The sequence below is a fragment of the Podarcis gaigeae genome (genome assembly GCF_964106915.1).
Source record: "Podarcis gaigeae genome assembly, chromosome: 1".
In the NCBI taxonomy this organism is placed as follows: Eukaryota; Metazoa; Chordata; class Lepidosauria; order Squamata; family Lacertidae; genus Podarcis; species Podarcis gaigeae.
The window spans coordinates 113,079,851-113,090,216 of record NC_139678.1 but is presented as its reverse complement, the minus strand read 5'-3'; the positions used below and the strand labels follow the sequence as shown (position 1 = coordinate 113,090,216).

Genomic DNA, 10,366 nt, shown 5'->3' with positions numbered 1-10,366 from the left:
CTTAAAGACCAACTAAGTAGTTCTAGGTATGAGCTTTCGTGTGCATGCACACTTCTTCAGATACGAAAAGAAGTGCATGCACACGAAAGCTCATACCTAGAACTACTTAGTTGGTCTTTAAGGTGCTACTGGAAGGAATTTTTTGTTTTGACTATGGCAGACCAACACGGCTACCTATCTGTAACTGTTTTTAGGATAGTTCAGTAGTAGCATGCTCCAACTCCAGAATATGTGATAGATTACATCTCAGCAAAATGCCCCCACCTCAAAAACAAAACAAAAGTTGGCTAACTTTTTATGCACTGTCTTGATACAGTAACTTTAAAAAAAAATGCTTCTGCTAGCATCAGAAATAGACAGTATTGGCCACAATTTTTTACCACTAAGAACTGTGGTTGAGGCTCATGTTACCCTGATATCACAGTGCCTCCTGTTGGGAGAGAATATCCTTTACCTTTCTACAGTACTTCTTGTAAACACAAGATTCTTTTAGCTATAGATGCAGCACTAAAAGAACCATCTACCATTGCTCCTTCATGCTTCATCATGGGAACTGGGAGCTGTTGAACGGCAGTCTCAGCTGCTGCTGCTACAGCAGCAGCACTACTCAAAAGGTTGTGGAGAGCAGTGCTGAATTGCTGTGTCCAGCCTGAGACTCTTAATCTCAGAGTTGTGGGTTCGAGGCCCAGGTCGGACAGAAGATCCCTGCATTTCAAGGGGTCTACAATTCTGTATGAAACTTTGAGAGCTTCTGTCTCACGTGGGTTTCCTTCCGCCCCTTCCCTTATTTCCCACGCTACTTCCCCCCAGTGTCGTCTTCTTCATCTTCTTCTTCTGCGGGGCTATTTCCTGCAGCTCCCCCCGCCCACCGCCCCACTCCTGGTTTCAGCCAATGACTGCCCCTTCCTTCGGGTCGGTCGCCTGTCTCCCAAGCCCCGTCTGCGGCCAAGCTCCCCTCTCACCCCCCCCCCCCCCGACTCGCATCCGCATTCCGAGCATCTGCTAATTGGTCGCAGCTGGCGGGACAACACCCCAGCCACTCTCGGGTTGACTCCGCCAGCGCCCCCTACAGCATTTCGCAGGTAGCCGCGCTCCCACGCCCCCATCCCCATATCAGCTGCAATAGCGACAGGCAGGCCGCCCTGCGCGCTCCGCTTAACTTTTCCCGCCTCGCCCATATACATAGCCCAGCCGGCCGTAGAGCAGCAGCGCCGAGGAGAGTTCCCGCCCCGTTTGGACTTTGAGGGAGTCTTTCCCAGTTTGCTAGGGGGGGGGGGGAGCAAATCCATTCTTTTGTCCTGCCTCAGCTGCCTCTCCTCCAAATATATATATATTTAAAAAAAACTGTGATGAGGGTTGCTTGGAGAGAGTCAAAAGAAGGCTTTCTTTCCTCGACGGGGGCTGCCCGGTTGCTTCTGCTCCTGGGCTGCTGCGCGATGGGCGCGCAGCCCTACAACCTGGACCGGCGGAGCGCGCTCGTCTTCCCGGGTCAGAACGGGACACTGTTCGGTTATTCGGTGCTGCTGCACAGCGTGGGAAGCAGCAGATGGTGAGTTAGGGAGGGTGGGCGTGGGAGGGTCTCTCCCTCCCCTCGTGGTGTCTCCTCGGAAGTTTAGGACTTCTGAATCCAGCAGGGTTTTACTCCCAGGTTCATAGAACTGTGGGAGTTGGAAGGGGTCCCTAGGGTCATCTAGTCTGACCCCGCGCAATGCAGGGGTCTTTCTGTCCCTATGTGGGCCTTGAACTCGCAACCCTGAGGTTCAGAGTCTCCTGCTCTATACTCTGAGCTGTCCAGGGTTAAGGATGGCAGTGTTTCTTGGGGAGAAGTTTCTTCCCCGGACTTCTGTTGTTGCATTTCGCCGATTTAAAATAACCGCTCGTGACAAGGTCGGAAAGTTTTAGGAATGCAGCCGTGGGTTACCAAATAAGCAGGGTGGGCCTTTTGGGGAGGGGCCCACAACAAACGGATTGTGTAATAAAATTGGTTTATTAAAATGGTTAGCCGGTAAAATAAAATAAGTATTAGGAGTTAATTTGAAAAGGGGCTCTGATATTTCAACTGCCTAGGGGGCTCCACAGGGTTTGTGATCTGGCTCTGAGCAAATGTTGCACCCCTTCTCCTCTCGCAACTTGTACAGAGGAGCCAAGAGTGTGCCTTGGTTGTGTTTTTCTCATAGGTCTCAAGCATGGATGAAAGCGGGGAGGGGGGGCAGCTGCCCCTTCAAAAAAAAAGAGGAAATAAATAAAAATGCTTAACTAAAAGTAGAAATTATAGAAAGATTTTGAAAGGTTTTTGCTGAGCAATCGGGGTCAAAAGAGAATAATTTAAAACAACTGTTGTTGAGACATTGCATTCAGAATCTGCTAGACAGAGCCGGGCAGAGAAGGATGGTAGGTGGGTCCCCGTCCCCCCCAACATAAATCCTGGTCCCAAGCTATCCTTTGAGGTGCAGAATTTTTTCTGGCTTGCCCCCCCCCTCCCGGTAGACAGAGACGCTTCAGTGTTTCTCTGCACCATGAGGACTAGAGGAACTAATTTTAAACTCCTACCTCCGTTGGTCCCCCAGGGGATTGTCACTGAGTCTGCAGTAGGTTGGATCCACTTGACGCTGGTTTAGCCTTGCTTTTCTTTTGCTTCCTTTCCCCAGGCTTGTAGTGGGAGCCCCAAAAGCCAGCTGGCTTACAAACAGCTCCGTGGTGAATCCAGGGGCGGTTTTCCGATGCCAAATTGGGAATAATCCTGGGAGAGATTGCGAAATACTCCAATTGGGTGAGTGGTGGTGACCCTCTCAGTGACTTGGCCATTGTTGGGAGCCAAACAGGATGACCCCAGCTTTGGTGAAGCTCTTCGGAAATCCTTACTGTATAACGCTGTTCCTTATTTCTATCTGTCCTCGCTCAGTAATGTCTCCAAAGTACTGAAATTATAAAGGAGTTATTGAAGACTCATTTCTTTTTCTATCTCCTCCTCCTCCCTGCTCCCGAGAAGGTAGGATGTCCACTTGCCAGTTGTAATTGCAAGATCGGCACAAGACGAGTTTACTTTTCCACCTTAATTTATTTCATCAGTATTCAAAGATGATGGCTTTCCTTGCTGAATACGCAGAGAATGATGTGTCTCCCTTTTATGACACATCAGCTCTCAGTTTGTTTATATTCCTCTACATCCTTTTTTAAAAAATAATAATAATTGCAGCTTATTAATTTAATCTTTGCATGGCACTTCCCCCAAGAAGGTGCCCAATGCCAATTAAAAATGGAGCTCAAGTAAGAGTGAAAGAATGACAAGCCGTGAAATCCTAAACATGTTTAATTGCAAGGCGGTCTCACCGCAATCGATGGAACTTGCTCTCTAGTTATGTTCTTAAAAACCTTGAAAATGAAATAAAAGCCAGCAAGTCAAAATGCAGGTAATTATTTTGGATCAAGCAGTTGGGCATAACAACATTCACAGGAAAAACAACAACATGATATGGTCCGTGAAGAAGTGTAGAATTCGGCGCGCTTAAGCCCATTGAAATCAAAGGGGTTATGTTTACCTAGTTGCCTTTTAATGTGTCTGTTGTTAGAAGGGCTGACTCATTTAAAATTGCCAACCACCAAAATATCGTTTTTGTCTGTTAGTAGATGGAAAGTGAGTTTGCTGTTTTATGACCGAGTTAAGTCCGGACTAAAAATGATATTTGAAAGCCTTATGCATTGTGTGGTTTCCCGCCTTTTGCTCCCAACACTCACGGAGCGCTTATTCATAATCTTGTGGAAGCCTAGCCTTTTAAGGCATTGTAGCAACAAGAGTCCAAGAACTTTGGAGCCAATGCCGTTTATAATGACAGTCACGGACGAGAGAAATGGGGAAACCCCATGTACTTCAAAGTGTGTGGGAAGAAGTGTTTAGATTGGAGAAAAATTCTCTTGCATAAATACACCCCATTCCTTGTGGATAAATTAGCTGAGGAATGCTGTCACACTGTAGTTTTGTAGAAAATGGAGTCATTCAAGAAAAAGGGTCACAGGGAGTGTTTTGGCTCCAGGCTCTTTACTGAATACAGTGCACTGTTGCAAACCTGCGTGCTGATGATTTGAAGACTAGCTGAAAGGTCTACTCTTCTTCTCCAGTTAAGGATTCCTTAACATCTCGTGGCCACGACACCGAGTCGTAACATGCATGTGTGAAGGAACCAGAACAGAGAGAGAGAGAGAGCTCAGGTGCAGTAGTTTTCAGTGGAGCTGGTTCACAGATTTGCACCGCTTCCAATTTATGAAGCAAATAAGTTATATAAGTGGGACGATTGGCCATAGCTCATGCAGAAGTTCTTGGGTTCAATCGTCAGCATCTTCAGCTAGGATTTGGAAGCCTGGAGGGTCAGAGTAGGCAATGCTGAGCCAGATGGACCAATTATCTGACTTTGTATAAGGTAGGTTGCTATGATCCTGTGATGTGTGAAGCATTCCCAGGAAGAGACCATTTACTGAGGTAGGTTGAGGCACTGAGAGAATGTGCAAGCTTCTTAAGCATGCTGGTACTCTCTTTCCAAATGTTGCATCAATTTTTCTTGTAGCAGTAAAAGAGACCATCTTGAAATCCATGCGGCTGGAACAAAACCGTAACAGGTTATCCATTGAAGGATAATCTTGTGTTGTGTTGTGCCATGTATCCATGCAAGCAGATTTCTCTTCCACTTAAAATAAATCCCCAGGGACTGAACTGGAGACATTTTCGCTGCACTACTGAACAACAGCTCTCGTTTGTGTTTCTTGTTACTTGATGAATGGTAGCTGGGTGTGTGAATGGACTTCATACCATTCCTCTTGTCCAGATTCACCCTTGTATTGTTCTTCTGCAGGTGCTGCCCACATGTGCAAAGAGCAGCATCTTGACCCCTACTGACAGTCTCAGCCTGCCATGCTTACTCATGACTAGATCAGTTGTCAGTGGAAGGACATTGTCCCACGTCACGTTAAGCAAGTTCCTTCTCCATAGATATAATAATAATAATAATAATAATAATAATAATAATAATAATAATAGTTTATTATTTATACCCCACCCATCTGGCTGGGTTTCCCCAGCCACTCTGGGCGGCTTCCTACAAAATATTACAATACAGTGGTCTGTTAAACATTAGAAGCTTCCCTAAACAGGCTGGATTTCAAGATGGATTTCCCAGCCTGACATGTTAAAGGTCAGACTAAGGTGTTCATATGTAAGCAGCAGAGACTTGTGTACGCTGCTCTAACTTGCCACTTGAACATAAAAGGCTGAGGAGAATACCCATATCCCTACTGCTCCTGGTGACACGCTTCTTTGCGATGCCTGTCCAGGGATGGTAGGGAAGCTGGTACTTCATTTTTGCAGGATCAAACTGAGAAACGTAGTGCTAGTCAGGGTCGCCACTGTGGATGTGGGGCTTCATTCCCTTTTGTTGTGTTCATCTCTCTGCCAATTCTGACCCTGGGCTTCAGCAAGCCTCTGGACACAATGCTTTCAGTATGCCACCTTACTGAGTGAGCCTCCCTTTGCATCTATGCTTTTGCCACCGACTATTCATTTTTCAATAGATGATGTTGGACTTTCCCATCAGTTCCAGCCAGTGGGACCAAGAATGATGGGCATTGTGTTGGCTACACCCCTGACTTGGCATCTTTGGGGTCCAGTCTGCACAGCTGCCCAGAGTGGAAGAGGAGGCTGTTGTTCCTGCTACTTGCGCCTGTTCCTGTTTACTTGGCTTTTCAGTGGAGACAAGTGAGCAGGCAGCATTAGCAAGGAGGTCCGTGGCCAGGAGTTGGTGATAAGCTCCCTGCTTATCCCACCCTGTGGGATGGGCCTTGATGCCAACCTCTGATCATCATTGCAGGGTTAACGGTCTCTCAACACATTCACTTCTTTCAAAAAGCAGCAAATACTTAGTTCTTGAACCAGCGAGGACCCAAATACTGGGGCTACACTAGCAATGGATTTGATCTGTCATGAAGCATGTTTGTGTTGGAACTGTTCTCTGATCGGCAATGTAATAATGAGCTTCAAACATTGTCCATGAAAACTGCACTCCCCAAGAATAATTTATTAGTGTTCTGTTGCTCCTTAGCTCAAATAGAGAAAAACAGAGTTCTGTGTTCTGATGATTGTTGGCTACTAGGAAGTCTGTGTACCTGCAGGCCTTAGATCCCAGGCACGTTCAGATAACTGAATTGAGCACTGAACTATTTCACCCATGCCTGTGAAATGCAGAATTTATCTTTGTGGGGACAAAAAAGGGACCATGGTATACCCAATTGTCTAGTGATAAAACCGCTAGCACGTCTGGGAAGCTAAGCAGGGTCTGGTATGGTTTCAAACTGGATGGGGAACAACGTGTTGACATTCCTGCATTGCAGGGGGTGTTTTACTAGATGACTCTTGGGGTCCCTTTCCAAATAATCATGCAAATTCAGAACTAACAACTAGAGAACCTATAAAGGCCAGTGATGGAGGAGAGCCCCCTAACATCCCTAAGTCCTTGGGACCTGATTTGGTTGGTCCTCAGGGGCCACCTCATTTGCTGAGCTTCCTGAGGTCACATGGCAAGCTGCCATTCCATGGAGAGGAATTCCAGCTTACTTTGTGCCAACCAGACCAAGCAATCAGGCTAGCTGTCCCTCCACCCACATCTGTCTACATGCCAGCTATCATTATGTCCTTAAATGATGCCAAATTATGTTACCCATAAACTTTGGATTCTTAACCTGGCTGCTCCTTCATCTGCCACAGTTGTGGTGAAGTAAAAACAGCAACTTTTGACCAGTTACAATGTTTGCTGGTCATCCTGGTCCTAAAGCAATAGGTAAAGGGATTGCTAGCATACTCAGCCCCCACCCACTTGTACCAAATCTGCCTTCCTGGGTCTGAAGATTTGATTTATTAGATTTCAAATGAATCACAAAGTGGCTTATAAACAACAAATAACGAAAACAGAATAGAACATCACAAATGCAGCACAAATCATATAGAAGAATTAACAAATTGCCGTTACAACCCGTAAAACATCATCGACTGAACAACTAAAGCAGTACAATTGCAAGAAAGTTCATATTGAAGGATTCGCAAAGGACTACAGCATTCATAATAAATAAAATAACAGCAACAACATTAACAAAATAGCACCCAGAAATAAACAAAGCACTGCAAAATTCATACACTGAACAACTAAAGCAGTACAATTGCAAGAAAGTTCATATTGAAGGATTCACAAAGGACTACAGCATTCATAATAAATAAAATAACAGCAACAACATTAACAAAATAGCACCCAGAAATAAACAAAGCACTGCAAAATTCATACACACTCTCTCCCCAACCCCATGACTCATAACATTTCACTCTATTCATTCAGTTCATTATTGATGACCCCAAATTGGGGCTTAAGGTGCAGAAACAGGATAGGTGGGTAACTGTCTGATGCCAAAATGCTCCACAGCCCTGAAATGACCTGCGTGGGGTTGTTTAAATACTCAAGCCTCTCACCCTTTCAAATTCACCAGTCCCAGAGCAACAGGATCCTTTTAACTAAGTGTAGCATCCCCATTGGCCATGTCTCACATGCTGCCCCCACCTGGCAACAAGTGCTTGTATGAAGGGCCCCTTTGCAGCATAAAAATCTGCCCATTTCCCCAAACATTTCAGAGTCTTTATCTTGCATGCACCTAACTGCTATCTCCCAAACCAAGCTTCCAAAGAATTAGCCAGTTAACCTGTTATTTTTAATCACGAGGAGCAGGGAGAGAGACTAAGAGAAAAGTTGTTTCCATTTTATAGTTCTGAATTCCTTTGTGATCTTAGAAACAACTAGTATTTTAAATGTCTGGGCTGAAGATTTGCAGTGCAACTCTCTATGTGTCTACTCAGAAGTAAGCTCAATTGAGTTTAATGGGATTTATTTCCAAGTAAATTTGTGTAGGTTGGATAATTGTGCAGCCTTATACATAGCATGTGAAAGAAGCACTCTAGTAAAAAGTGAAAAACATGGAAATATAGTCATGCCTATTGAAAGAAATCGCTTCCTAAATGGGTGCGAAGCTGGAGGCATTTTTAATTCTATGAGAAGCATGATCTTGCCTTGTTGTCAGAGCCATATAGTTCATCTGTCTGCCTTTTGGGTGGAAGTCATCCTGCTTAAACCACTAACTTAGATATATTTGTTAGATAAACCTCCACACATTTCCTTGGACCAGGCCGTGATGATGCTGAGCTGAAACAGATGTGAGGCGAGCTATTTAAATTAAAGTGCAGTAAAGCATTAGCATGTGTTTGTGTGCATTTATGTGCATGTGTATGTGTGCATACATGTGTGTCTGTATGCAAGTCTCCCCCCCCCCACCTCCCCCCAAAAGATATGGCTGTAAAATCCCAAGCACTTAAATCTGAACCCGTGACTCTTAATTTTTTGCTTTCCATTTTTTTCCCATTTTCAAGTTGGGGAAATGAATCAAAAATACATTTATAAATTGGCTCGTCTGTTGGCAGTAGGGGTCAGAAGGTCATGGCTCTGCAAGAGTCTCCTCAGAATTAGTCACCAGACACATAAGATTTTATCACTTAAATTTTTTGCTTTTCGGTTTTATGTAGGAATGTTACTGCTATGAGCAATGAATTTTTATTTTTTTAAAAAGCCTGACAGCTTGAAACGGGAACACCAAGAGTGTGGCTGAGATCTTAATACAGTGGTACCTCGGGTTAAGTACTTAATTCGTTCCAGAGGTCTGTTCTTAACCTGAAACTGTTCTTAACCTGAACCACCACTTTAGCTAATGGGGCCTCCTGCTGCCGCCGCGCTGCCGGAGCCCAATTTCTGTTCTTATCCTGAAGCAAAGTTCTTAACCTGAAGCACTATTTCTGGGTTAGCGGAGTGTGTAACCTGAAACATATGTAACCTGAAGCATATGTGACCCGAGGTCCTTATTGTACCTTATTTTTTGGATGGTCCCATTTCGTTTGCAAACAGATAGGCACATAACTACCCAAGTTCACTATTGGATATAATCATGCTCCCTCAGCATAGGAAATTTTACCCACAAAATGTGGTGTCCCACAGAAGTGAATCACAAGTAGGGGAAAGCACTGTTGTGCTTAAGTCCTGCTTCCATAGCCATCTGGCTGGCCACTTGTGAGAACAGGTCAATGGGCTTTGGGCCTGATCCAGTACGGTGCTTCTTAAGTTCTTACAGTTCCTTACTTGTCAAGTGTTTTTATGTTGGAGGCAGCTGCATACCTTCCTGTTTTGTCTTTCTGTGCTACTTGGTTCTGTAAACTTTCTCTGAAAATGATAGGTACTTTGGAATATATTTTCTACAAGCAGTTGATTGTATTGATACAAAAAGCGGGGAGGGGGCAATCACATAAATTTGCCTCACATTTCATTAGAGAAGTCATTGTGTCCCGTGTAGTTGCCACCAAAAACATTTGTACATTTCTCTAGAAATCCAAGAAACCCAGTTCTTGTTTTCTGTTAGGTTGTTCCAGAGGATGTTTTTTGTTTTGTTACACAGGCTGTGAACTTGCTGGGTTTTTGCACACAGTTAATGAACTAAGGTGGTAAAGATACATCTGTAATGGCTTTGCCATGAACACAAGTGAAATAATACCCACATGCCGCTTGTTCTTTGTTAGCCTCACCTCTCTGTTTACAAAAAAGGGTTTCCTTTCATCAAAGTTCTTACCGGTACTTTTCTAGACAGTAGAGCAGAGTAATATAGCCCCATGCTGCACATCTCAATATGTGAGTTTGTAAAACTCTTCCAACAAGCCTTCTGAGTTGAGATCTTTTCCAGATCTGTATTGAAGTTGTTTGAATGTGTTTTTATTGTTTTATCGCTTATTGTTTGCTGCCTTGGGGTGCTTTGAGAGGAAGGTTGGGGTATAAATTCAATAAATAAATAATATATAAAATAAAACTGTTCCAGACTGGCTGATCAAACCAGTTGGTAGGTGAGTTTCTACCTGTAGCTAAATCTCTAGATGGGTGGGTGTGTCTCAGGACTCTGGTGGTAGGAGAGCCCCATGATGATGGAGTAAGTTCCTTCATAGACTACTATGGGACTTGTTGCCATATTTTTATCCCGGGATCATTTTCAGTAGTGATCTAAGAGTTTCCCCTCTTGTTGTACTATTGAACTCTTATCATGTGTTTTCCTTGGAGTATAGAGGTTTTCTAAAAACGTGAATCATCACAGCAATGTAGAATGCTTTTGTTCACTCAGGCAGCCATGTCCTTTCCCAGAATATTCCATGCTATTACCCTGGTTTTCCATTTCCCTCTACACTCCCTCTGCAACAGTTCAGGCATCATTCTGTGGTGAGCAGATTGTGCTTGGCCTTCATTGGGTTATTTTT

At 44.3% G+C, this 10,366-nt stretch overlaps 1 protein-coding gene across 1 annotated transcript in view; it reads left to right on the top strand.

Moving 5' to 3' along the window:
• Nucleotides 1–1,034: 1,034 nt before the first annotated feature.
• The window catches only part of ITGA4 (integrin subunit alpha 4), a 52,417-nt gene continuing 43,085 nt past the window's right edge, over nt 1,035–10,366 (top strand). Inside the window, exons 1-2 of the mRNA XM_083706323.1 lie at nt 1,035–1,549; nt 2,649–2,770. Coding sequence (XP_083562449.1) covers nt 1,350–1,549; nt 2,649–2,770 — 322 coding nt within the window. The 5' untranslated portion in view covers nt 1,035–1,349. The remainder of the gene's footprint in view (nt 1,550–2,648; nt 2,771–10,366) is intronic.